The 27,821-nt window shown below is 54.0% G+C and overlaps 1 protein-coding gene across 3 annotated transcripts in view; it reads right to left on the bottom strand.

The window, feature by feature from the left end:
- The window catches only part of OTUD7B (OTU deubiquitinase 7B), a 33,740-nt gene extending 6,269 nt beyond the window's left edge, over positions 1-27,471 (bottom strand). The window contains exons 1-9 of one of the 3 annotated variants that reach the window (XM_055792203.1): positions 27,364-27,379; positions 21,498-21,691; positions 14,001-14,148; positions 9,003-9,173; positions 8,593-8,808; positions 3,651-3,752; positions 2,737-2,864; positions 1,113-1,225; positions 319-446 (exon numbers count right to left, since the gene is read on the bottom strand). In XM_055792203.1, the coding sequence (XP_055648178.1) occupies positions 319-446; positions 1,113-1,225; positions 2,737-2,864; positions 3,651-3,752; positions 8,593-8,808; positions 9,003-9,173; positions 14,001-14,073 (931 nt within the window). In that variant the 5' untranslated portion in view covers positions 14,074-14,148; positions 21,498-21,691; positions 27,364-27,379. Of the gene's footprint in view, positions 1-318; positions 447-1,112; positions 1,226-2,736; positions 2,865-3,650; positions 3,753-8,592; positions 8,809-9,002; positions 9,174-11,325; positions 11,403-14,000; positions 14,149-21,497; positions 21,692-27,363 lie in introns of those variants that run through there. The other 2 variants (XM_055792202.1, XM_055792204.1) reach the window with 2 other exon arrangements.
- Positions 27,472-27,821: the final 350 nt, after the last annotated feature.

Here is a 27,821-nt window from a genome sequence, read left to right as displayed (position 1 = left end):
TCAAATATTTTGATGGGAAATTAAGTCGGTTCATGGAACAGATGACAGGCAGGGATGGAATTTCCCCTCTCTACACGCACGTGTGGGGGCAAAAAAGGTCGGGAAAAGCCCCGAGCGTCGGGCAGATGCTCTTTGGAAGAGCACGAGGTCAGGCTGGGGTGCTGAGCCCTCCATGGGGGTCACCCGCAGCCCCCCCCGCGCCCCACGCTCTGCCCCTCATTCAAAATCCGGCTCCACCGAGCAAAAAGACCCCGTGAAATGTGGGGTGGGAGCCTGCACCACCCCCCGGGACCGGGAAACCGCGCGGGCGGCTCTTGCCTTCTCCCCCCGAGTCCCGCAGCATCGTGTCCGCCACCACCACGATGGGTCGCTTCAGCACGTGGGCGAGGACAAAGACGTGGAACTCCTCCAGGCTCTCGTACACCGGCTCCTCCGAGCTTTCAACGCTGTTGGGAAACAAGAAATTAATTTTTTCAACACTGTTGGGGAAACAAGAAATTAATTTTTTCAACCCTTGGGAACATTGAACCGTTGCTTTTAAAAAAAGCACAAAATGAGGTTTTTGTAGGCAGCCGCGCAGAGGCAGATTATAGGAACAGCGTTACGTTTGATTACTAATCAAACTACGTCTAATTTGGAGATTTTAGATAGAAATCTGAAAAAATGTCCTATGCCACAGCACGGATCTGTACCCAGGGAATACTGCGCGGCACTCCTGGAGGCTCCTACCTAAAGAGCCTCGGATGTGTAAATCCAAGTATTTTCCAGTATTTTCGCACGTGGTATTTGTCCGGGGCGGCTGCGGCGATCAAACCCCTGAAATATGGAGCGAGCAGGGCAGACACCCTCAGCTTTTCTCCCTCCCACGTTGGAGCTACCAGGGTGCCGCGCCGGGCGCAAGGATTAGGTTTCTATTCCCTCTATCGCTGCCGCTTCCCGCGATGCTCCACAGGCATCTCGCTCTCAGCATCCTTCACCCTTCCCCTGCAACCCCCTCTGGACAGGAGCAAAGCAGCAACCCCCAGCCCCCTCACTGGGAATGAGCCCAGGAATGTCTTGGCTGTGTTTTGTATCCTCCCATATTACTTTTCAGCGCGGTCCCCTCCACGTACCCCCCGCAGCCGCCGCCGTTGGTGCCGTAGTGCACGCGAGGCTCGCTGGATGCCAGCTTGATCAGCTCGTTCCACTCCTTCTGCCACTCCTCTTCGGTGTAGACGAGACCAGACTGGGAAAAAAAAATGGAAAAAAAAAAAGCCCAAAACAACCCTAAATCATCCAAGTAAATATTTTCCAATCTCCGCCGTGCGGTTTTATACAGGCAGCCACAATTTTTCTCTAAGGATTTATGCAAAAATCATCAATTTGTTATGCAAAAAAGCGCACGTTTCCAAATCCGCGTTCCCCAGCCAGCCGGGAAGATAATTTGCCTAAATGAAAATCTGCCTTTCTGCGGGGTGGAAGGCAACACTGCAACCCACGGAATGCGAGGAAACCTTTCCTCTTCCACTAAATCCTTCCCGTATTAATGAGGACACGACCTATTGGCAACAAGCAGCGGGACGGATAATTGGATTAGCTAAAATACAGAATTTATTTCCCTTCAAAAAGCGACAGACGACACCAGAGCATCCATAAATACTCAATTTGAGGGTTGATTCGGTATCTCAAAACACGGCGAAGCCACGGTTTACTCGTGCACCCTCACGTTACAGTTGCAAAACGTCCCTTCCTCCTCCTTTCCCGGTGGAATTTCCCCCAAATAAATTCTCCCCGATAAATGAATCCATTCAAAAGGATCTTTTTCCCCCCAGCGGCAGCTCCAGCATCTGGATGCAACACCCCGAGTCCTCAAAGCTGCCCAGACGGCCGCTCCAGCCACACAGTAGAAGCGCCCGACACTCGGCTCTCCGCTTTGTTCTAGGTATTAATTCGATTGCTCCGCTCCCGCTGACGCCGTCGGCTGAATCCTGTCATCACTGCTCTAAAGCTCACGTAGCGAAGCGGCGAGAATACTGCGCAGCCCGCACCTACCGCCCGCGCTGAGGACCACAACCACGACTCCACCACATCCCACCCCTCCGGGATTTTCCAGTCCTTTTAAAATCTGCGGGTCACGGTGCTCCTAATTCTGGAGCCGGCAGTTGAAAGAGCTGCATAAAAGCTGCTTTTAACGGCACTAAAATCGCTGAGTATTTATTAACGACTCTGCTTCAACCCGGGAAATACCGATATTTTTTTTTTTGTGCCCTTCCAAAAATAAAAAGGAAGCTGGAGAGTAAACACCATCCTTCAGCATCAGGTGGAAACAAACGTTCACCCCATTTCCAAAAGCACCTCGATGTGATAAGTTCCTGAATTTGCTCCCTTTTTTTTTTTTCCGTTTTTTTTTTGGTTTTTTTTGTTTTTTTGGTGGAGGATTTTGCTCCGCTGCAATGCACCTTTCCTGCTGGAGCGACCGATGCTGCAGCATCGCTCAACACCCAGCACGGCCATCGCATCCCGTCAATATTTTCCATCAATCCTGGACATCACGTGGTTCTAATAATTTTCCTACATTGTCAAAAAGGGAATTTTGCCACAGCTGAGATCGGAGCACGTGTCTCCCTGTGGCGCGGCCAAGCATCGCAAGCCAAGGGGGGTGCCCGAAATTCCAATTTATCGTGATGGGAAGCACCTCCCAGCCCCACGGGATATTTTATCACGACCTCCCCCCTCTGTGTCTCGTCCAGCTCCTACCTCCTTGTTCTGCTGTGTCTGCTGCCAGCGCCACCTCCGCTTCAGGGCTTCCCTCTCCACGCCTTTATCCATCAGGGTGTAAAGGGATTTGCGAAGCATGAGATCTCGGTCGTGGAAACCCCACATACCTGCGCGGGGGAGAGAGGGACAGCGGTGGAGGATGAGCCGCAGCCGGCACCGGCATTGCTCCATCCATCCGCCGAGGTCCGGCGACCCGCCACGAACCGGGGGAAGCGGGAAAACGGGGAAACTGAGGCAGAGAAATACAAATTTCTCCATCTCCTGGTTCAAAGCCTGCATTTTCCAGTGTGCTCAGGCAGCCAAGCAGAGATGCCGCCCCCCACCCTGCTTTCGACTCTACGGCATCTCAAGGATGCAATAAAATATTTGTTCCTGACATCCCGGGCTCCCTTACACCACCGTCTGAGGGGAAAGCAAGGCTGGGCAAAACGAGACCGCGGTCTGGAATAACAAACACGAAGGAAACACCCGACCCCGCTGATTTAGAAGCCTGGAAACCTCCAAAAATTTACTACGGTCACACTTGACAGGATGAAGTAGCCGGAGAGAAACCCGGGCTCTCGGGGCTCCAATGTGCGAGAGGAGGGAAGGGGCGGCTCCATTATTTCACGTTTCCGTCAGAAATACAGGGAAACTTGCCAAATGGATGGGGAGAGGGATTTTAGAAAGACACAAGCCACTGGCAGCCTGTTCCCTTCCACCCGTTCCTCTCCCACAGAGCCTGACCGCTCGCACCTACTGCTGCCGTGGCCAGGATGAGCGGCAGCATCCCGGTTTCCCATGGGAATGGATGCATCCTGCTCCCCCCAGGGTGGTCCTGGGCTCTCCTCTCCGCAGAGCCACCTCCACCCCACAGCGCCCTCGTTTCGCCCTGACCCCAGCCCGGCTCTTACCCAGGGAGGCGGCGTGGAGCAGGCAGTTCCCGTCGCCGGTGGTGGCCAGTGGAAGCAGCCGCTGGCAACTGGGATCCACGTTCGCCCACCAGTTCAGCCGACCTGCGGGAAATGTTGGAGAGCGTGAGAATGGGGCCTGGGACACCACGTGGGACCGGGGCGTTCGCCCCCTCCGAAAACGCCGCTGAGGATGGAAATCCGCTTCCCATCTCCCGGGGAGCGCCCGGCGAGAGGAGCCGCTCGGTACCCACCACCTGGCTGGAGGGAGGATGGAGCCAGGACGGCGATAAAGCACCAAAAAGGGGAGAGCGGAGCTGCAAAACCTTGTGGGGAGGTGAGGAAACCGCTGGGCTGAACTCAAGGTCACGTAAATTAGAATTAATTAGAAACAGGAGCCAGCCCAGCCAGGACTTGAACCCAAGCCCCGCGTCCTCCTCCCTACTTATTTCAAAATAAATTGTTATTATTTCAAAAAAACCCCAAACCCCATCACCAGGCTGAAAACACTTTTCAAGTGCTCGGCACCAACAGTGCCTGAGTTCATAACGGCTTTTTGTTTCTTCTTGTAACCAAATCGCTCCTATTTAAACCACCCCACCACGGCCCCTTCTCCCAAGGTACAATTCTCGGGGATTTTGGCCGATCCTGGCAGCTTTAGCAACGCAAACACAAACCGACGGTGCTTTACGCCCTGTAAAACCGGCAGCTTTTTGGTAATATAAGGCCCTCGCCGTCATTCGAGCGAAGAGCATCTAAAAATAGAAGCTGGGAAAAAAATTAACACGCAGGCTGCGGTCCAGCACAACATGACCGGAGGTTAAACATTTATCAAGGAGACAAAGTTGGGCTGAATTTGGACTTTGAACTCACAGCCCAGCCCGTGCCCTCAAAAAACCCAGTGCTGATGAGTTTTGGCTCCTGATTTTCTTTTTTTCCAGTAGCTTTCCTGCTGCAGATCCTGTGCAACAGGCAGCTGCGTTGGCTGGTTGGTGCCGTCCAGGCTTCCGACGCGTTGCATTTCACTTGCTCTTGCAGAAACCCGGCCCTTTTCCCCAGCGTTTCCAACAAATCCCAGCATGGTCCCTGCTCAACCACAGGATTTCTTGAAATTGTTTGCACAACCTCAGCGACAGCAGCTGTGGAAGAGCTAAATACGGAAACCTGAGGTTTAAACACCGATAAACACAGGAAAAAATAAAAAAAAGCAGAGCTGACTGCAACGCCAGGCACCGGGGTAATGTCTTTTCTCGGCATTGGGAAAGGAACCCGTTGGAGTTGAAAAGCGTTGAGGACGCAGCCCCGGGACAATAGCTCTGCTCGGAAAAGCCGGCTATTTTCCCTCGATACAGCTCCTGGCACGGCGAAGCCGCGAGCCTGCGCCACGTGGCGCGGGGCCAGAGGAGCAAACGGGGCAGCAAACCAGCGTCCCACCAACGGCAGCGCCGCACCGCCGCCGCTTCACCCCTTTCACGTCGCTCCCGGAGAATTCCCTGCTCTTTTCCACGCGGGGGGTGGGTCGGGGGTGTCTGCATCCCTGGTTGTGCGACCTTCTGCTGAGCTGAGCCGGGTCCGAGCCGCAGGGGACGCACCTGGGGGAGGCATTTCAGTCAGCGGCGTGCGGTCGATGCTGCACCATGTGCGCCGCCCCCCGTGATTTGTACAGCTTTCCAGTTACGCAAGAGAAATCCTCTCGAAAGAAACCGCATTCCCCAAAGCCTTCTCCAAATGTTTGGCTCCTCTCAAGGCAGTGGAAAGGCCAAGAGGCCCCATGGAAGTATTTAAAACAACACATTTCTCTGCATGAGGTTGTTAGGGGTCAGCCCTGAATGCACTACGAGAAGGATAACGGGATGGAAGAGCGCGAGGGACCGTCCTGCCATCGTCTCTCCTGTGCGACTGAAGGAGTCCGCCGGCAGCAAGAGGCTTCCCCTGCACCCAGCACCACGCTCTTACGGGGTCCAGTTCTGTTCCACGGCTGGTTTTGCTACCAAACATCTATTCGAGCTCAGGAACCTGCACGCAAAAGGTGCACGTTTGGGAAAATACCGTCGTTTCTTCTACCACAAACCACCTAAATAGGTCACGGCGCTGGGAAGGCACAAAGCCAGCGCTCCTGCCGGCCTGAAGATGAGGACTGACTCATGGCAAACCCCCATGGCTCTCCTAAGGCTAGCAGGGAACCCAGCGCCGTAACGCCGCCGTCATCCTCCTCGCGTGACGAAGGCAGCGTTCCCAGGGATGACCTGGCCTCCCGCTCCCGAGGATGATGTGACAGATCCACCACCACCACCCCTGTGCCGTGCCTGTGGACCGAGGGGGTCCTTCCCCTCCGGAATCACCGCTGGGGGAGGGGGAGCAGGCTTGCCACCTGCAAGTGGGCTACAAAAAGAGACCCCAAAAAAAGGAGCGTGGCTAGAAAAAGCGGCACCTGTGCTGGAGCAGGCTCATTGCATCTGTCTAAAACGAAATAATTCATCTGTAGCCTCCTTACTTCATCCAGAGCCCACCTCTTTGTCGGAAACACGTGCAGAAAATATTTCTGTTTTGGGATCTGGCAGCAACAAGAGCTTCTTTAGTGTCTTTACACACGGGCAGCTGCTTGGCCCCATGTTTTGGGAAGGACGGGAATCGCAGGCTTCCAAGCAACCCCGCCGTGGCTGTGACCACCGGCAGCGCGCGTCTCGCCGGCGAGGATGACAGCGGAGAGGCCGCCGGCAGCGCAGCAGCAGCCCTGCGCACGGGCAGCGGTCCTTTGCAGAAGGCTTCGCCCACCTCTGGCAGCGAGCGGAGCCAGACGCGAGCTCGTCTCTCCCGTGGAGGGAACCGGCGCGGCCGATGACTTAGGGCTGAAAATATGCGCAGGTTGGGAAGGCAGAGCGGGGTACGTGTACACACGCGCCTCTGCTCACGCACGGGCTCAACCCAGGTCAAAAAGCTTCTCCAGACCGGGCTGATGCATTCCCGAGGCACCCAGTGCTTTGATCGCCTGCTCCGAGACGCGGGACATTTACACCCCAAGAACGAGGAACCCACGGTGCCATCCCCGCAGCGAAGCCGGCACGCCGCTCCCCTAACTCAGCAGATTTGAGCAGTCCACCTAAAGACCGTCATTAAATATGAGTCTGAAGCAGGAGGTTTCTGCCCAGGACGCTGGGGGGGTGCTGGAGCCGTGCCTGGCACCGCGTCCCTGACCCCGAGGAGCAGCCTGACCTCCAGCCAAGGTGAAGCCATCGAACCCAGGGGTTTCCTTCAGCTCTTCCTGATTTTTTTATTTTTCCAATAGCCTCAGGCAAGGCACCGCTGCCTGCTCCTCCACGCGCTAAACCACTCCGCACCTTCAAAACAGAGGGCAAGGCTCGGGCCCTTTAGGTTGGTGACAAACAACGCTACCGTGGCGTAAAAGGCCAAATTTCCAGCTCAATGAAGACCTTTTGCTACAACTCTGAGCATGTTAAAAGACGTCATGACCATCTACAGCCACTTTAAAGCGTGCTTACTCCACCGCAGGGGCGTAAAGGGATCTCTGGATAGAAGGAGAAGACTACCTATACATTTATTAGTCTATAAAATATTTGCTTAATCCCCTAAGGACAGCACGTAGTAAATTATTAATCCCCTAAGGACAGCACGTAGTAAATTAATAACGGGAGTCACCGTAGAGCACGGCACCATGCTCAAAGCCCTGCCTGGATTAAGCTCGAAAGCGCTTTATACAGGCAGTCTGGCCCCTTCCTAAAGATAAACACCCACCTACAACCCACATACATAATGCAGATAAACACTCCAGTCTTCAAAAGGCATTTTCTAAAAAAAAAATAAAAAATCAATTACTTCATGTCATCTCAGCACGCCAGGAAGCAGCCCCGGCACATGGATGGCAAAGCACAGCCAGCCCCAGCTCCCTCACCCCGAGTTTGTGCCAAAACACGGGACCTGCCCAGCCCCCCCCCCCCCCCTCCCCGACTCCGCCGGGGCATAGATCGGGATGTTTTATTTGCACGAGACACGGCAGCTTCACCCTCGGCAAACAGCAACGCTGCTGTAACCAGATCGCTTGGCTCGAGTGCCCATTTCCAAACCACGAGAATATTTATGACAGGAACGCTTGAGCAGGAGCCGGCTAAAATTTGACGCTAAGAGTATGTGTTATCCCTGAAGGAGGAGTTTTCTAGGGATGTGCCCTGGCGACAGAAACAAAGGAGGGGTGTCAAGATGCCGGAGATTTTACTGGGTGTCCTCCTGCTCCCCATCCAATGTACTCCTGGTAAGGTGCGTGTTGGGTTTTCTCCGCCAGCGCGGAGTTCCCATTCATCCACCGGCAAAATCGTGATGTCAGCTCACCCAGCAACTACTCAGGAGGGGAAAAAGCAGGTTAGAACGCAGCCCCTCTGCGCTCCTGAGGCCGCTCCTCTCCAGGCAGACGAGTCCTGCGCTGAAGCAGCGTACAAAACGCATCATCAACCTACGGTGTTGGTAATCGCTCCTAGTATTTGTCAGCGGTGATGAGCTACTCCTCGTGTCACGCAGGAATTTCTCGCACCCTCCTTCTCTCCAGAAGGCTGACAAGTTCCAGGAGGGCAATATAATGCAATTTTTATTTTTTTTTTTAGAGCTGCATTCAGCTGCACGAGCAATAAACCATCCACGATTTACGTACGGTCAGCGTCCGCAGGCGCAGCGCAGCAGACTTACTCAACTCTTGCACCACGCCGTATAAAAACGGGATGCGCTAATACCACAAAAAAAAGGGATGCGCTAATACTGTATGAAAAGGGATGCAATAATACCATATAAAAAGGGATGCGATAATACCTATCTGATAACGCAGCCCCGCCGCGCACTCGCTTCTCCGTGGCCTTGGGCTCGCTCCTGTTGGAAACCGCTCCCGCCGCACCGTATTAGCATTAAAATAAATATATACATATATATATACAGGGCTCACCAGCCTGCTCCAGTGCCACCAGCATGGACTGCTCAATGAGGTCTCGCTCGATGAAGCTGCGGAAATCCTCGGTGTAGACGGTGAGGTCGGGCAGCTGGAAGGTGCAAATGGGCATCTCCAGCAGATGTTCGCTGCTGCCGTTGCTGGAGACGTGGGAGCGGGCCAGGGAGACGATGGTTGAGCTGGCGTGGGAGATGCCTCGAGACAGGCGCTTTTCTGGGAGGGAAAGATAAAAAAAAACAAACCACCTGAACAGGGCAGGAGCAGCAAACCTCACCGGAGCCATTCCCAAACCGCTGCCTTCCGCTAGTGTTTTTCTGGTTGCCGGTAGCTGGGTTGCCCCAGCATATAAATATTTCAGGCACCAGAAGGAAGATTTAATTGATCCGTATCGTTTTGGTGACACTGACCTTGCACAATATCATCCTGCCGCTGGAGCGGCGGGCGCCCGGGACGAGCCGCTTCTTTTTCGGGGGGTCTGTAGCCGCGTCCCTCGTTGAAGGAATGGGGTAGGTTGCCGGCGTGCACTTGCCTCAGCTGCTCGAAGTCACTCAGGGCTGCGCTCAGATCCCAGTTCTTGCCTGGACGGGAAGGTAGCGACAGTGGTCACTGACAGCGGAAAGAAATAGAGAGGGTTCCTCCGTGCTAGAAACTCATCACAGGGGGGGTTATCACGGAGCGGGAAGGCTGCCCGGCAGGAACACGGGGGGATGCAGGGAGCAGCACCGCTCCTTCAGCTGGGCACTCTATTTCTGTCCAGGATTTGCATTTCTGGAAGAGTCCAGGAACCCCAAGTGCCCAGAGAGCGTTGGCTCTGCTGCAGGGGCGGCTCACACGTCACATCTGCAAAGGCAGGGGCAGAGCCCAGAGCGAGTGGCTGCCCTTGGACGTCACAAGACCCAAAGACCTCACCGCCAAAAAAACCCCAAACCCCAGCAAAAACCGCCTCACCGGGTGGTTTGGGTGGGAGGGGGCCGTAAAGACCCCCCAGTGCCACCCCTGCCCTGGGCTGGGACACCTCCCGCTACAGCGGGTGCTCAGAGCCCCGTCCTGCTTGAACTGGAGTGTCCCCAGGGACGGGGCACCCACCAGGATGGGGCACCCACGGGGACAGGGCACCCACTGCCAGGGACCCACCACACCAAACCTCGCCCTTCTCTCCGGTGTGAGATGGCACTTTGCCAGAACAAGGTTCCCGGCTGTAAAACGAAGGGCAGGGTCCCCGTGCCGGGATGGGGACACACCGCCCTGAGCAAGGGGAAATGGATTGAGGCTGTGTCACATCCACCAGCATCGAGCTAAACCCCCGGCCCTTTTTTTTTTTTATAACCCTCCAACCACCAGGACGCTGATCCCCCTGCCGGCACCGCGCGCAGCCCCTGGCTCCCCTTTACCCCATCAGCACAGCGGGATGCTGCACTGAAAACACGCGCCGCAACGCCCGATTTCAAAAGCTGCTGGTTTGTAAAACCCCTTTTTTTTACATCTCCCCGCACAGTTTCAGAGGCGGCCACCCAATTCTTTTTCAGCTGACACCTAAAATCTAGAAGCCAGCAAGGTGCCAGCCGGGCAGGTGGCATCTAGGAGAGTTTTCATCTGGCTCGGGTCACTGCTGGCCAGATAAATTATTCAGCAAAACAGCTTGAACTTCGTGGAGTTAAGCGAATCCTTAAAGCAGTTCCATCCCCTCTTAATATTACGCAGCAAGTGGCAAAACCATAATATATATTAATAAACTGAAAGCTTTCTGCACAATAAATTGACCTTTTCGAAGCCGCTGTCTCGCAAAGACAAGTGTACGTAGCAAAAAACCCCCCCCAAACAAATAACCCTACCATATGGCTTACATCCAGGATAATTGTGATTTTTTTTTTTTTATTTTTTTTTTTAATGAACGTTGTTAATCTAGACTCTTAAATCAGCAAATGCTGTAGAAAGCAAGCCAACTTTATATATAGCAACGCCACGACAGGAAAGATATATAAACCACCAGTGGGTTTACGTGATAGCTCAGGGACAATAAAAGAAGTCATTACGTTTAATTCCCTAAAGGAAATACGCTTCTCAAGTATTTAAATTCTTTTGAGAGATGTAATTTGCAGCATTTAACAACTGACTCCAAACGGAAAGTTATTTTAAGCTGTACCTTCTGAGTCAAAGGGATTTATTCCCCCCCCCCCCCCCCTTTTTTTTTAAAATAAAGTAATGAATCAGTATCAAGGAATGAGAATGACCCATCAGATTAAAATTAAATTTGCTGCTGCATCACTATTTGCTTGACCGCATTGGCGACGGGAGGATGCTCCAGTGGCACCGACCCATCACAGCTGCATTTCCCAAGGACCTTCGCCAGCAGCTGATTCAAAAATTGAAAAAAATAAAAATAAAAAATAATCCTGAAGTTTGGAAACTCTACATGGAACTCTGGCAGCTGCCAGGCTCGTAAATCCCAACGACCACGGCGCCGGGAAGGGCGCGCTGGGTGGACTCGGCACCATGGTGGTTCCCTGCGGAGGGAGAGGTGGGGAGATCCTTTGGGAAGATCCTTCGGGAAGAGCCCTGGCACCGAGCAGGTTTGGCGGGTGCTGGGATGATAACAGGGAGGTTCCCTCCTCCGGCAGAAACCCGGCGTCCCCTGGGGACACAGCACAGAGAGACCCGGAGCCCGTCTCCCACGCAGCACTACAGCCCTCGCTGCCCCATCGCCGCGTGATGGCAATCAGCAGAACCTACATAATTTCACTGATCACCACGTGCTCCTCTCCCCCAGCTCCTCAGCTCTCTGTGCCTCTCCATGCTGCCACGGCGATGGGTTTCCATCAGTGCTGGAGCACCGCGAAGCCCATCGGGAGGACCATCAGGAAGTCCATTGGGAAGCCCATCAGGAGGACCATCGGGAAGCCCACCAGGAGGACCATCGGGAAGCCCATCAGGAGGACCATCGGGAAGCCCACCAGGAGGACCATCGGGAAGCCCATCGGGAAGCCCATCAGGAGGACCATCGGGAAGCCCACCAGGAGGACCATCGGGAAGCCCATCAGGAGGACCATCGGGAAGCCCACCAGGAGGACCATCGGGAAGCCCATCAGGAGGACCATCGGGAAGCCCATCAGGAGGACCATCGGGAAGCCCACCAGGAGGACCATCGGGAAGCCCACCAGGAGGACCATCGGGAAGCCCACCAGGAGGACCATCGGGAAGCCCATCAGGAGGACCATCGGGAAGCCCACCAGGAGGACCATCGGGAAGCCCACCAGGAGGACCATCGGGAAGCCCATCAGGAGGACCATTGGGAAGCCCACCAGGAGGACCATCGGGAAGCCCACCAGGAGGACCATCGGGAAGCCCACCAGGAGGACCATCGGGAAGCCCATCAGGAGGACCATTGGGAAACCCTTCAGGAGGACCATCAGGAAGCCCATTGGAAAGTCCATCGGGAGGACCATCAGGAAGCCCATCAGGAAGCCCAGCGGGAAGCCCATCAGGAGGACCATCGGGAAGCCCATCAGGAAGCTCATCAGCAGGACCATTGGGAAGCCCTTCAGGAGGACCATCGGGAAGCTCATCAGGAAGCCCATCGGGAAGTCCATCAGGAAACTCCATTGGGAAGTCCATCGGGAAGCCCACTGGGAAGCCCGTCACTCTGACCTCCCGTCACCACCAGACCCCAACTTCACTCAACGCGTGCACAAAACTCAACGCACAGGCAGAAAACACGATGTAAGTTGCTCCTGTTGCCCTCAGACCTCACATCTGAACAACTCACTTAATACACCTACTTCATCTGACTGCTTTCACTAATACCCACCCCTCAAAAAAAAGGCAAATCTCTCTGTTTTCCCTCGTTTCCACCCCTGGAGCTGCCAGCTCCACCAAAGGCTGCAGGAGAAATAGCAGCACGTCATAAAAATGAGCTCAACCCGCTGCTGTCCAAATAAATCAACCCAGGTGCCGAGCGGGAGCCGGAGAGCTCGAAGGAGCATCCACTTTCACCTTTCCTATGGCAAGGCTAAATATTTCTTCCAAAAGAAAATATTTGAAATCCTGCCACGAAACAAACCAACCTGAAGCCAGACCCTAAACACCCCACAACCCCCACGGCGTGCCAGCCCGCTGAGATGATGCTTAGCTGGGAAAATTCACGGGCGAAGCCCCGAAACTGCCAAAGCCGATGGGAGTTTTGAAGAGGAAAAAGGCACGAATCGCTGCGGTGAGCACCGAGCCAGGGGAGGAGAGCTAGAGCCGAGCAGGTGAAGCAAACTGCCCAAAGACACAAATTCTAGCAACAATTTCAGGGCGTTGAATTCGTTAGTGCTAGAGCAGCAGGCAGGGAGCCGGCACGGATGCTGTAGGAGCATCAGCTGGTCCCGGGTCCAAGCGACAACAGAAACGAGCCGTATTGTCCAAGAAAAAGGAGAAACAGGCAAGTGTGGTCTTGCATTCTAATTGCCCGTTGGTTAATTGTGTACAAACAACCCTGCTTCTCACGCAAGGCTTTTGTCCTCCAGCGTTACGACACACGCCGCTATTTACTCACCATCCTTTTGTCAACACGCACCCGAAGGCAACGCTCCCGAGCGAGTTTACAGCCTCAAAATTAAGCCCTGGTTATCTTTTCTCCTCTACCCTTCCCGTGGTTCTAAGTAGAGTGAAAAATATTAATAATAAAAAAATCACCTGCAGCCCTACAGCTAAAGGAACGACTTCCCCACCTGATGGGGTTTTGGAGGAAGCTGCCAGGGCAGTGTGCCCAGGCTCTCCGGGGCTGGCTTCCCCGTTTAAAAACCAAAACTTTTTAAAGTTTAAAGCAGATGACGGTTGTGTTCAACTCCCCGAGCGTCTCCACGCTCTCCATCACCACCTCAAACCGACCGGTCCTGCTGGGTAGGCAGCTCGAGCGCTGGGTGTAAAGGGGATGCTCCGCCGGGAGAGGTCACCGGCATCGGCAAAATAGCAATTTATATCGGCATAATCAAACCGCCGTCGCAAGCAGAACGAGATGTACCAGTAAAAGCACGTTTTTGCCTCGGTAATTACCCCTCCACTGCTTTCGAAAGGCGGGCAGCCCTCACCTAGCGCTATTCTGTCAACCCTTCCGAAGGCATCGCTGCTATAAAGGAAAAAAAATAAAATAAAATAAAACAAAAGCCTGAAGTTTTGCTGCTTGTGGTGAACAGCGTGCGAAGGATGGGGACCACGCTCCTGGTCGATGGGTTTTTCCAGCTGAACATTTGAAATTCGTTCCCCAACAGAGGTGTAACGAGAAACCCGGGCAGAATTTCACCAGCCGCGCCGCCGAGGGCACGATTTTCGTATCACCGGCACCAGGGGTCCTTAACTTTCCCCCCTCCCCCCCAGCTTCCCCATCAGGCACTTTCCCTTTTTTTTTTATTCCCCATTTGATTTACCTTCCAGGAGGTCTCTGGCCAGTCCCGGCTCTGCCCCCGTTGAGCGAACAAAATCCGACAGGACGATGTCCATAGCCGAGGTGGTGCGCTCATGGATCCCGCTGGGCAGCTGGGGTCGGCGGCGCCGGATCAGCACCGCGGCATCGACCTGCGGACCGAGAAGGCGCAGGGCTCGCGTTACAGCGTATAAAATAATTAACCCGGCCGAGCTGGCTGGGAACCATCCCATGGCAGGTGCCAAGGGGGGAGAATAAACCACCCCCTCCCCCCAGTTAACGGTGCTTTGGGACTGCTGTTGAGTGCATTAATAACTGGGAGAAAAATAAAATAAAATAGGGATTTTGCGGCTTTCTCCCCACATGCAAAGGGGGGTAACGGCTCTGCTAACGGTGGCAAATCCAGGGAAAAAAAACCCAAAACAATTCTCATCCCAAAGGCGGTGGAGCTTTTCTTTCCAAAATCACGAATACACCGCTAGGAATTAAATTTATTTGGGAGCAAAACATCAGCATTAGAACAACATAAAAAGCCCCTTTCAGGCAAAAAATAAAATAAAAATAAAATCCAAACAATTCCTCCTTGCAGAAAACCACAAGTGACCGGTGCGGATCACCTTCCCAGAAGGGAGCAAAGAGCCTGCCCGAAGGCGAATTACGTAAATCTGAATTTTTAGCAGGTCCGGAGATTTGGAAAGGTGTGTGCTCAAATCCTGATTTTCTGCATTCCTCCCCCCCGAAACGGCGAGCAGCGGGAGCCCGGACTGGGTAGAAAGCTCTGCTGGGTTGGGTTGTCTTTTTTTTTTTAAATTTTTTATTTTATTTTTCAGTTAAGGCTCTGCCGGGTGGGGTTGTCTTTTTTATTATTATGATTTTTTATTTTATTTTTCAGTTAAAGCTCTGCCAGGTTGGGTTGTCTTTTTTTTTTTTTTTAAAAAATTATTTTATTTTTCAGTTAAAGCTCTGCCGGGTAGGGTTGTCTTTTTTCTTTTTAATAAAATTATTTTATTTTTCAGTTAAAGCTCTGCCGGGTGGGGTTGTCTTTTTTAAAAAAAACTTTTCATTTCATTTTTCAGTTAAAGCTCTGCCGGGTAGGGTTGTCTTTTTTCTTTTTAATAAAATTATTTTATTTTTCAGTTAAAGCTCTGCCAGGTGGGGTTGTCTTTTTTTTTTTTTTTAAATTTTTATTTTATTTTTCAGTTAAAGGGTCATGATAAAAATTCTACTGTCGAGGAACAGAAACCGCTGGGGGGAAAAAAAAAAAAATCCCAAACTGAAAATTTGAACACGAAGAAGAGGGGAAAAAAAATGTGCCAGGCTGGTCGAGGGAGGCATTGCTGCACCAAGCGTAGGAGAGGCAATTTCAGTGTTACATGGAAGACGCCGAAACCTGTTTTCCTTGGAAAAAAAGACTTTTTTTCAGGATTACTCTCAAAAATGGGCAAAACCTGGCTTTGATGGCTAAATACTGCCCTGCTGGCGGGTCGTTCGCTTATTAATTGGATGTGTGCAGAAAAATTATTTCATTTTTTTATCGCCGTGGCGATCTTGGGGCTGTTGTTAGCTGAAGACAACCCCGAAACGACATGTGTTCGGACAGTAAAATAAATAAAATAAAATAAAATTCACTGTCCAGCAACGGCTGCAGGCGACACGTGCACCCCAGCATCTACGGTGCCATCCCGACCGTGGGGTACAATCCCTACACCAGCTTTTCCCCTTCTATTGCAAACAGAAAAGTGCTGATGACAACGTGTTTGGGACTAAATCCCAGGTTAGTTTATTTATATATTTATATTTATATTATTATTTATATACTGAGTTATTTGCAGGATGCTCCGGTGGGAATTAAGGCAAATTAAATGCTGAATAACCATGATTTCATCCTCGGAACAATCCAGCTGAAGCCCATGCGGCCACCAGCATCCCCATCCCGAGCTGATGGGATGTCATCCCCCGCCCCCCCCCCAAAAAAAAGCCCCGAGGTGCCGGTTTTCCTCCGGTATTTCATCAGAACGAGATCAAAAGGGCAAAAGGACAAATAAAAAAATTGCCTGAAAATACCGGAGGGACATCGCCAGCGCGTCGGCCGCGGATGCAAAGCTCCAGCTGCAAAACGCGCCAACGGGATTTAGGGGATGAATTCGCCACTCTAGCAAAGCGGTCCCTCTGAGGTTTTTTTTTCACAGCTTTGGTACAAATCCAGGATACTGAAGAAAGGCATCCTATCCCACGGTCCCGTTATCCATCACATCCCAAATATCCATTATTTCTTTATCCATTATGTTCTTGAAGTCCTCTGAAAAATCCCACCCCCCATCATCAGTGCTTCAAGGAAATGCTACTTCCTAAATATTTACGTTTTAAGCTATTCCAGGGGAAAAACAAACAAACAAACAAAAAAACAACAAGCAAAGCCCAAAGGTGCTGTCCCATACTCCCAAAGTTTTTCTCTTCCAGGCTGCGCACAAAGGGAGAGCGGGATTTTGAGTCCTTGCTCCCACCACCACCCATCCAGCATCTTCCCAGCAGTGAAAAGCTGAACCAAAATTGCCTTAATTTGCAAAGACGTTAATGAGAACTGCTTGGTGATGGGAGGGAAGACCCAGAAACACCGACAAAGTGCGCTTCCCAACATTCCCGTAATTTTCTTCCCCCTCGCCGACGCTCCTCCAAGATATTCCCACCTCTCGCGCATCCCTCGAGGTGCTTCTCCTTTAACTCCCCAAAGCTTCTGGCAAACCAGCGCATTTGCCTTCACTGCGTTTTCAGGAGTGGGGAATTCCCATCTCCGAGCTCTTCCGATAATAAAAATCTGGATTTGAGAGGGGGGGAAAACTGCCGGCGCAGAGCCAGCTTGGTGCGGCTTCGTTATCAACTCCCAATTAAAACAGCCTTCAGAGCTCCCAAAAGCGGGCAGGAATTCTTGGCAGCGATCCTCCCATTGCGATAAGGCTCCATCATCACCTTCCCATCAATTTTTTTTTTTTTTGGGGGGGGGGGGGGGAAGGGGTCTGGAAATAAAACTTTTTTCCTGCTTTTAGCATGAACGCCGCAGCTCAAATCACAACAGCAGCGCCGCGGGGTCCACGCCGCTTCCTGGGGGCGAAGCCATCACCTACAGGAGTGACACCAAAGGTGACACCCCCACCGTACATATTCAATATTTTAGCTAAGAAAAAAAAAGGTAATTAATTCGCTGGGGAGCTGTCATGCTTCCCTGGCTGAAGTTTTCAAAATTTGGAGGGGGGAGGAAAAAAAAAAAAAAAAAATTAAAAAAAAAAAAAAAAAAAAATCGCCCAAACAAACCCACATCCAGAAAACATCAAAATGCTTTTATTTGCAAAAAGGCGACTGCGCTGTCCCCCCTGGAGGTGCCAACAGCAGCTCCGCTCCGTAAATCTGGAGGATTTACACCTCGGTTCGGCCTCACGTGGATGAGGTTTCCCAAAAAATTTGCATAGAGGAGCAGAAGCGATGTCGGGGAAGGTAAACGCCTCCTTCCCAGCGAAATCTGGGGAAAGATTTTTATTTATTTGAATAACCGCAGCGCCGGGACGCGCACAATTGCGCATTGTTATCTGCGCCCTGTCAGTAAAAGTATTTGGCAGGTAGGGCATCGGGCGGCAGCGCAGCAGTGGGTGTTTATGTGGCATCTGGCATATTTTGGGAGGGGGGGATGCTGCAAAATATGTATCCAGCCCCATCTCCAACGGACAGAATTGATCCCATTTCAGCCACCTGCCCACCAACACCCCAGGGAAGCCAGGCTGAGGGATGCAGCGTGTTTACTCCTGTTCAGCTCTATCTTAAAAATATGGGGAAAAAATAATAATAATAATTTAAAAAAAAAAAAATCACTTCCAAGGGAATAAACCGCGTGCTGGTTTGGCCGCTGCAGGATGCGGGGGTTGGGGCTCCAGGCCCTTCGTTGTAATCCTAATTTTCTGGATTTGTAATCCAGTTCCCACCCTCCAGCAGCTCCCCGTGGCTGTCCTGTGGCTCTGTTCTCTCCCGAGATCCATCGCATTTTCTCTCCCACGGTTCCACGTCCGCTCCAGTCTCACCGGTAGGAGGTTGCCCGCGGCGCCGCAACACCCCCGATGGGGATTATCCATCCCATTGCCGCCTCCCGCGAGGAGCTGCCTTCCACTGGTAACTGCAGAGCATTAAATCCGCCGAAGGTTTCCAGCCCAGCTACTTTTGGTCCAGATTTTTGAAACTGTAGGAGACGCTCAGCCCCTTTTCAGCCGACGGATTTCACCAGAGCGTGCCACGCGTCGGTGAAAAACCGGTGAAGTCCAGGGGCAACGAGCTCCAAACCAAAGCGGCAGCAGGGGTTAAAACCCAAACCGAACAAGGCGAAGCAGCGAGAGGAGTCCCAAGAGGAAAAGCTCCAGGGAAAAACCAACCTTCTCCCAGCGTCGGCGGCAGCACCAGCAGCTCGCCCGGAGCCTTCCACCGAGGATGTGCCGCGTGAGCTCCGGAGCTGACAGCGGTGTCAATATTGGCTTCGAACCGCGTGTGACGCCGCGTTTGGGGAAAACCACGATGTCCTTGGCTGGCAGGAATCCTCCGAGCCCAGCGCCCGCTCTGCTGTGCTGCCGGTGCCCAGCTACGCGGGCAAAACGCGAGGGAGCAGAGCCGGAGCCGCTCGCTCCTGGTTAAAAAATAACCCAACCCCGCGTTGGAGGCGAGCGCTGGCACCCTCCAGCTCTCGGCGTTCCGCTTTTCCCCATCCGGCTAACATTAGTGTTTTAAATTTTAACATGAGTAAAATGAGAGGATTGCCTTTCCTCCCCCCTCATCCCAGGCACCGGCACCCTGCCCCCTTCCCATGCCCCCCGGCTCTCGCCCAAGCACCATAAAGATAAGAAATGGGGTAAAAGCTCAGCGCAGCTCCGGCGGAACCCACGTTCACCCCATTTTCCATCCTCCTCCTCCTTCAGGAACACACAAATTTTAATTACAAGCTGCAGACGCCGCCAGCTGAGGCCACCAGCTGCATTTCCAGCCGTCCTAAAAGCCGCTTGTTTTTATGGATGTTCAGATCTCTGGGAGCCTCCGGTCTGACATTTCCATCGGCTGCACTGCGCGGGCACGGGACAATGTTGGCGTTTTCAAACCTCGGGGAAATCCACGTCTTTTTAGAGCATCTCGGCGTAACGGCGGGCACGGGTTCCAAAGCATCTCCCTCCCGACACAAACGGCTTGGTTAGGGTAAGCGGAAAAACACCTACCCCATAGGGACGCCACGACATTTCGTTAGCTAATGCTTGTAAAATGTGATAAAAAGCTTAATTAAGCCTCGCCCTTATGAGACACTGGAAGGATTTGCAAGCAGGAGACCCGTGAGTGCTAGGCAGCGAAAACACGAGCCTGGAAAGAGTTTTCACGTCCCGGGCAGGCACCACTGGATGCTTCACATATAACCTTGGGGAAAATCCCAGAAAAACAGCAACGGGATTCGCCTGGAAGTCAGAGGTGAAGATCCCGGCCGGTGTTTTAACCGTTCACCTGCAGAAGAGCACAACACTCAAGGCTAATGAATAACAAATTTGTTATGCTCCGGACCGGGCTCCAGCACGAGGGACAGCCAGCTGCGGGGCTGAGCCTCACCAAGACCAGCCTTTTTTTTTTTTTTTTTAAAAAAAAAAAAATAATTTTTTTTTTCTTTATAAGGGCTTATAAAAGCAATTTACGGGCTGATCAGGTCCAAGGAAAGGCGTGGATTTGCCGCTGCCTGCAGCGATTTCTCCATGACAAGGCAGGAACCGCTTGGTGCTAACCCAACGGGAAGGGGTGTCGGGGCAATGGCAGCTCTCTCTGCCCCCCCCCTCCCCCCAAAAAAATAATCAGTCACCGTCACCGCTCCTGCTGCCCATCCACAAGAAGCCACTCAAGGTACAACAGCTTTCTGACCGCCCCGGGCTTCAATACCGCAGGCCCAAAGCAAAGCTAAAAGGTTATTAGCAAATCACGCTCTGTCTGGAGAAGTTTCTAGAAGCGCACGAGCCACAGGGTGTTGCTGGAATCTACAAGAGCAAGGAGGGGACCGGCTCCAACTCCCAGCCCCTCTCCGGCCACGCGTCGGGATTTCGGGAGGTGTTTTGCAGCAAATGGTTTCAGGCTGATTCACTGGGGTTTAGGGTTTTTTTTCTTTTTTTTTTTTTTTCGTTGTCCTGTCCAGAAAGGATGACTGAGTTCATTGCTACTGGAAATACTTCACCCCGTTCTGCTGTCGTGCCCGAACACGCTGTCATACCTGCGGAGCGCGGTCCCCTGCGAGCCGCGGAAGGAACAACATCAGCGAACGAAGGAGGCGACTCCCCTATGAGAAAACTTTTTTTTTTTTTTTTCTTTCCTTTTTTTTTTTTTTTTTTTTGCACGAGGTTTCATACAAGACCTAACCCCAGGCTCACCCTCCCGGTCACCATCCAGCAACGTACCGAGCTCTTCTTCCAAACCCCCTTCCCCCTGGCACCCTGGCGCAGCAGCTGCTTTATCAGTTGTGTGCAAATAGCAGAAGAAAGCACAGAAAATGCAAATTTACAACCATGTGCTCAACACCCCTGATAAGAGCCTTCAGCATCGCAAATATTTAGGAGCCTTCATCATCCTGCCCGCTTTTACAGGAAGACCACCCTGGTTTCTGCAAGCCCATCTCAGCCGAACCAGCAGCGCGGCGTGAAATCTTCAAAAGCAGGTTGAATAAAGAAATAAAAACTTGGTACTTATTTATTTTTTTTTAGCCAGTCTCCCAGCTGCCTGGTGCTGCCCCGACGAACCCCCCGGCGTCCCGGCTTGCACAGAGAACCGGGAGCTGAGCTCAGGACCGAGCTCTCGGCGGTGCCTTGAGGGTGTCTTGGTCTGGGGAGGGGGATCAGTGGGAGGCAGGTGTCCTCCCCCAGCCCCTGGGCATCCGTTTCCTGCTCGCTCCAGGCAGCAGGACGCAGCAGCTCAAACTATATTCGGAAACTCAACAGTTTCAGCCCAAGGAAAATGTTTCCTTTTGCGTCAAAAGTCGCCACAACCTCCCTCCTTTTTAAACTCCAGCTTTTAAGTCAACGTTGTCAAAGGCACCAGCAACCCAGGAGGACTTTTGTCCTCAAGCGCGTTGAAATACCCCCTTTGCACGCAAACATTCTGATTTTAAACAGAGTTTGAGCTGGGTAGGTGCATTTCCCAGCCTAGTTGCTATAAAATTTCTTTTCTTACGATTTGGGCACGCCAAGGGCATGGCCCCGGGGGGGTGGCAGCAGCCTTTGAGCCAGCACAGGTTTGCTAACGAGGAGCACAATGAAGAAAGGACCAGGTGGCCGCAGGCCAGAGCATCCTGGGGGTCTTCAGGAGGTAGAAGCCAACCAATCCATGGGGTAAATTTACGCCACCTGTGGTTTTAAGGCTCAAAACCCCACCAGCAGCAAAGCCTCACGCTGCGCCACGCTAAACGTCGCTGGCTCCCCCGGCACGGGTGACACGCAGGGGGTTATTACATTACCTGCAGGCTCCTCTGCTGCTCCTGCCGGGATTCTGAGCCATCAGTCAGGGTCTCTTCCCCCCAGCCCACACCAGCACCGCAGCACAGCGTCGTTTCAAGTGGAGCGATGCAGCGAGCCGTGAGTCACCCCGAGCTCTGAACTCTGCTAAGCTCGATCCTTACACAAACAGTCTTTCTCGCTCGGTCACCACACCCTGAAAAACAGAGTGAAAGCTGCGCATCCCAACGCGCCGGACGGATGCCTCCGCCTATCACTACCGCAAAACTGCATCCTTCCAGGCGGCGAGAACCTGCCCAGGTTCCCTCTGCCTTCAGCGAGGAAAGAGCCGTGTTTCGGTCACCCCGACGCAAACCTTCCTCCTTCCTAACGCCGATTAAAACACCAAATACCAAACGCTGGTCTAAACCAAGGGTAAAGTCAGAGAAAACACGCAGAAGCCGAGCGCCCCGCAGCTCCCTCGCTCCCTGCAGGGTAAGGCATCGCCAAAATTAATTCGCCAGGTTTCAGTAGGGACCTGCCAGAGAGATGCGGAGCATCCTGGTCCCTGCCCTAACTCCACCAGGCACATTAAAAGGGACCAAGGGAAGAAATCAGAAAAAAGGTAAAAATAATTCAGCGTAGCTCAGCTTCATCACTTGTGTCATCTAGGGCATAAGGAGAGGCAAAAACCAAAATAAAATCATCAAGCACACTTAACTAAATAAACATTTCACCCAATCTGCAGAAAAGATGGATCGTTCAGGCTTCTGATTTTGTTCAGATTTCAACCACGCGGAGACCACGTACTTCAGAAAAAAGAGAGATTTGTTTTTAAGGGCTGATGCCAAAACTAAGTATTAAACACGACCTGGAGCTCCTGTATCATAGGCGGCCTCTGTTACGTTTCCAAAGGTATTTCTAGGAATATTTAAGGAGCGTGGAAGGGCGACGCCTCTTCCCCCAGATCACCACGTGGGTTTTGGAGGAGGGCAGGAACGCCAGCCAGGTCACCAGGGCTCCGGTCCCAGCGGCACAAAGTCGTGGCACGACCTCAGCCAGGCACCTCCGCCGCATCCCAGCCTGCAGAGAGCATCTCCCAGCTGGACCAAGGCAGAGGGTGCCAAAAATCCCCGCAAGACCTCGCTCTGCCGGCCCCAGCCAGACGCTCTGCACTTCCCACATCGCTCACCTGCTTGGCTTTCCCAAGCTCCACCAGGAGGAAGCTCCGAGAAGCCACGCAGCCAACGCGCCCGACTCCCAACCCAAAATCCCACCCAAAACCGGTGCAAGGAGAGCACTCGGTGCTGACACGGAGGGAAAGGCGGCCGGCTCGCTCTCCCCGTGGAGCTGCACCCAAGCCTCGCCCCGACGGCGGGGTCATGGTGCAAACTGAGGCGAGACATCGGCGCCGTGAGTGGCCCCGCGCCCGAGCTGGCCGAGCCCTGCTCTTTACTTAACGAGCCTTATCGGAATAGCTACGAGCAAAATAAGCTACTCATGCGGCTCAGCTCCAAACGAGCAAGATCTGAAGCTCCTCCAGGGAGGTTCCTCACTTTCTCCGCTTTCCCACAGCCGCGGGATGCTGCCTCTGCCCCAGCCCGCATCCCTGACCCGACACCCGCAGGTTACCTAACGCACGCGACAGCAGCCAAAACCAAGCCGGGATTAGCAGTGTTGCGCTGAGCCTGACCTGACCTAATACCTTTATCGTGGTCGCTAAGCTCCGACTAGGTGCTGTGCAAGACAGGATAGGGCCCGCGCAGCTCTCGCTTCACCCAGGGCAAAAATCAAACTGGCTTGATGGATCCTCACCGAACCTCCGTCGCCAAAGCTCAGCCAAACAGTTATTCCTGACAAAAAGCTACGAGCTCGCCCACTCCTCCAGCCCAAGGAGAGGGCGCTGCGGATGCAAAAAGCCAGTCCACAAGGCAGAAAGCGGAATATGATTTGTAAACAGAGCCAGAAAGCAGAATATTTGTAAACAGAGGCGTCAGGCAGCTCCCGGCCAGGTCGGACATAGCACTGAGGTCGCTGGGCTGCAGCATCCCACGTTCGGTACGAGCCGCTCTTCCTGGAGTCCCCGTCCCGCCGTACCCCAGCCTCAGAAGCCGAGCTCAGAAGCCTCCTGCAGATTTTTGGCACGACCCAGGCTCCTTCAGGACAGCATGCTGTCCCCGCAAGTGGAGGTTTTTGCAGCAGGGAAAAGGCGTTCTTAAAAAAACACGCTGTTGCTCAAAAGTCGGAGCACGAGAAGAGCAGCAGTGAAGCAAGAGTCGCAGTGAGAGTTTATAAAAACATGACAATTTTCATATGCTTAACCGCTTTTAAATAGAAACTTCACCCTGTTTTCCAGAGCTACAGCCACCTGCTTCCCATTGCTCTAAATAAAACCGCACTAATTTCAACAGCCAGATCATTCTAAAACTTGGGGTGAAGAGCACGTCGGCACCGCACGGGCATGAAGCCTCCAAACCGTGTAAAAGCTGGAAAAGTCTCCAACACAAACACAGAAGCTTCATTAATTCTGAGGCTCTACCCACATGATCATCACTCTTATTTATCAACTCCTCTTTCGAAAGGGTTTGGGCTTTTCGGGATAAATTTCTGTTTGGTGCTGAAGGGAAAACAAGGGCTCAAACCTCAACGTGGATCGTGTACTACGTTAAAAAAGGATTGTTGTTACAGTCCGATAATTAACGAGGATGAGCACACGTAATCTAGTTTTCACAGCATCCTTGCTTCCACTTAAGCATCAACTTTTCATCCCCGAAGGCTGCCCAGGGGAGAGGGCACGGGGCTGCTGCGCATTCCAGCGCGGGAGGCAGCACCCAGGACACGGGGGCAACGAAGGGCTGTAAAGTTCAGTCAATAAACACCCCCTGCTTCGTGGGGCTGCACGAACTGCCTCGTCAGGATGAGGGATGGCGGCGGCAGGAACAGAAGGAGAAGAAATGATGAGGTTCCTAAAACCGTCCTTCCTTACGCTGTGGCTTGATAAAGCCATTAAATCATTTGATGAGCGCGGCAGCACCCGCTCTCATGACGTTCTCGGGAGCAGGGTTATACTCCCAAGAATTACAGTAATTATTTAATGACCCGTCTTAGGCTCCCTTCCCGTTTTAGCCCACGCCGCGGCACGCGTTTAAAACAAACGCCTCTTTCTCCAAGGCCACATGCAGGCAAATTCAAACGGAGACAAATTCACCTGCTTAAATCAGGTCACGACTATTTCCAGCGCAAACCCCGGTTTCGCCGCAGCGCCCGGCACTCGCTGTCCTTGCCAGCCTCCCGGCGGGATGCTCATAACCAGCTCCTCCGCAAACCAGGCCACGGTGGATTCTGCCACCAGTTCCACACCGTTTTCTCCCCCTAGTATTTTGATCCAGCCCCCTTCCCGCTGCGTATATCGATCTTTCTGTCATTTGGATGAGTTTACAGTTTAACTCAAGCACTCACAGGGCCAAGGCACCTGTTGGATACGGGGCGAGAGCAGCATCACATCCCGCTGCAGCTGCACAGCACCAACTCGTCAGGAACACAGTAAACCCAGCAGAAAACGAGGAACGAGCACAAAACCTACAGCGCCAGAAAGGCCACGTTCCTGATCTTGGGAAGTATCTGGGCACACAACTCCTCCTTGCGTCCCCTGCCTCCCTCTATTCCAGCAGAGATTTGATCGCTTAATATCCACCGCTTGCACGCCGAGAGCTGGCAAGTGTTTCACACCTCCAGCCGCGCTCGGAGAAAGCCTGGCTCTTCCAAGCTGCACGCTCCGCACGAGCATCCCGACACATTTCCCTTCCAGCTGTATCAACTCTTAAGAGCTGCAAGCTGCCGCCCCGCCGCCCCTCTATAAACTTCCTCAGCAAGCAAAAAAAAGCACCTTCAAGGCGATTAAACATCGCTTTCCCCCAAAAACCACCACAGTGCAGACAGGCGCTGCTCAAGCTGCTGCACAGCGGCTTTGCCAGTACATTTTCCATCGAGAACATCCCCTGTATTTCCCGGGAAAAGGCAGCTTTCCTTTCCACACCAGGGCAAGGACTCCCAAGCAGCAGGAAGGATTTAGTGCCTGCGGTCCCCGCTCCGCGCAGGTTAAAGCTGTGATGCCACAACTTGTTGCGCCAACTGTTTATTTTCCTTTTACACCTACTTGAAACAGCAGCTTTTGTCCTACAGAAACTATTAACCCGAGCCTCACAACTAGCCTCGCGAGGCCTTTTATTTTAATCACTATGAAGAAGGGAAGCACCAAAGAAAAAAAAACGGCCACAGCGCTTTAAAGTCCAAGCGACCAGCCCACCCTCCTCCTGCGATACAAGAGGTTTGCACATGCTTTACACCACCGCACCCAGAAAAGCGCTGCTCCTCCAACATCGGGAGCGGCTGCAGCAGAAAGCAAACCCAAACACGAGACTCCCACTGCACCGTACGAACGGCAGCGACGACGCTCAGCCTTCGCCAAGGCCTGGAAACACATGGCAGAGTCAGGAAGAAGAAGAAAAAATGTGACGTTTTCAGTGATCTGGAGAAATCCAGCCGTTGAGCTGGGCTTTTCCAGCTACTCGACTTACACCAACAATATCATCTTTACTCCCCCTGCAATTCAAAGTGGAAATTCATCCCCCCGCACACGCTGCAAGCGCATCGTCGCCAGCGTTGTGCCCCTAAGCACCACGCACACAGCACCGCGCTGGCGTTAGCCCATTTTACAGACGGGCAAGCGGTGGGACACAGCGTCGAGCCCAGCCGCACTCTCCCCGGTGTAACAGGGAGCTGTCGCCGCCTCCCGGGAGGATCCGTCCCGTTACCGAGCTCCTTGCGTAAGCGACTCCCACGCCACGGCGTCGGTGCAAAGACGTTTCCCTTAAGCATGGGATTGTCAGAGATGTTGGAGCCGGTGACTCACCGCCAGCCTCCTCGCCCACAAGGAAAGCATACGGAGTCCACGGCTCAGCAGCGAGACAACCTGTAATTAGCCGGACGAGAAACTCCCTTTCCTCCCCAGATTAAGATGAGTAAACTCTGGAGCTGTTTTTAAGCTCGTGTCTGGCCGAGCGAACCGAGCCCAGCCCCGACGGTTACTCACAGCTCTCCACGCTCCCGCCCGGTGCTGGTGAACCGGCATCGGGGGGGAAAAAAAAGCAACGGGGCTTTTCACCGGGACGAGCCCTCGGTAGGATGGAGGCTGCTCCGGTTCCGACGCAAAACACGGGATGGCAAAGCCGCACGGATTTCCAGGTTGCCAACAGCAATCCCGCTTGATCCGCAGCGGAGGAAAAGTAACCGGATTACGATCATTTCGTGTAAAAAAAGTCACCACAAGCGGGAACACTGCGGGCGAGCCAGCGCCCGGCTCGGGATGGGGCCACGCAGCGACCCCGGCCCGGTGGCTCCCGTGGCCCGGCCGGACCCCCCTGCCCGCCGCTCCACTCCAGCCCGAACCGCGGGGACCGGTCCCGGGGGGCTGGAGGCCACCGACCCCCCGCTGCGGGGCCCGCCGTGGCGCGGGAACGGGCGGTGCTGCCGGAGCGGAGGAGCCCCGGCCCGGGGGCTCCTCACCGGGCAGGAGCGGGGGGGGGCAGCTGGGAGCCCCCGGGACCCCCCACCCCGGGACACGGCCCCAGGACCCCCCCCACCGCGGGGCACAAACGGGCTCGGCCCCGGGACCCCCCACTCCCGGGGCCCGGCCTATACCGGGGATCGGCGCCGGGACCCCCCAGCGCCCAACGGGCCCGGGCCCGGACCCGCCCCCCGGGGCCCCCCAGCCACGACCCGGGCCCAGTCCCGGACCCCGTCACCCCCGGCCGATTCCCGACCCAGGCGGGCCCCCCCCGCCGCCCCCCGAGACAGCCCCGTGCCCCCGCGGCCCAGGCCCAGCCCTACCTGCGCCCTGTGCGCGACCGCCCGGCGCCGGGGCCCAGAGCCACCGCCGGAGCCGCCGCCGCCCGCAGCCGCCGTTCCCGCCCGGAGCGCTTTGGCGGGCGCACGCGGCCGCCCCGCCCCCGGCCCGGCCCAGCCAATGGCGGCACCGCCCCCGCTCCCGCCGCGCCCCGACGGCGCCTGCGCGGAGCAGGGCGCCCCCTAGGGGCGGGGCGGGGCGGGGGCGCGCGCCGGGGGCGGCCCCCGCGTGGGGCCTGAGAGCCCGAGTGGGGGCCGGAGCCGCCCGAGTCGGGCCGGGACAACCCGAGTTGGGCCTGAGAGCCCCTGTGGGGCCAGAACATCCAGTGTGGGTCCTGAGCCCAATTGGGGCCTGAGATCCTGAGTGGGGCCTGAGCCCCCCATGTGGGGCCTGAGATTCTGAGTGGGGCCTGAACATCCCACGTGGGGCCAGAACATCCCAC

This window comes from Falco peregrinus, chromosome 19, assembly GCF_023634155.1.
Source record: "Falco peregrinus isolate bFalPer1 chromosome 19, bFalPer1.pri, whole genome shotgun sequence".
NCBI classification, from domain to species: domain Eukaryota; kingdom Metazoa; phylum Chordata; class Aves; order Falconiformes; family Falconidae; genus Falco; species Falco peregrinus.
This window is presented reverse-complemented; position numbering and strand designations above follow the sequence as displayed.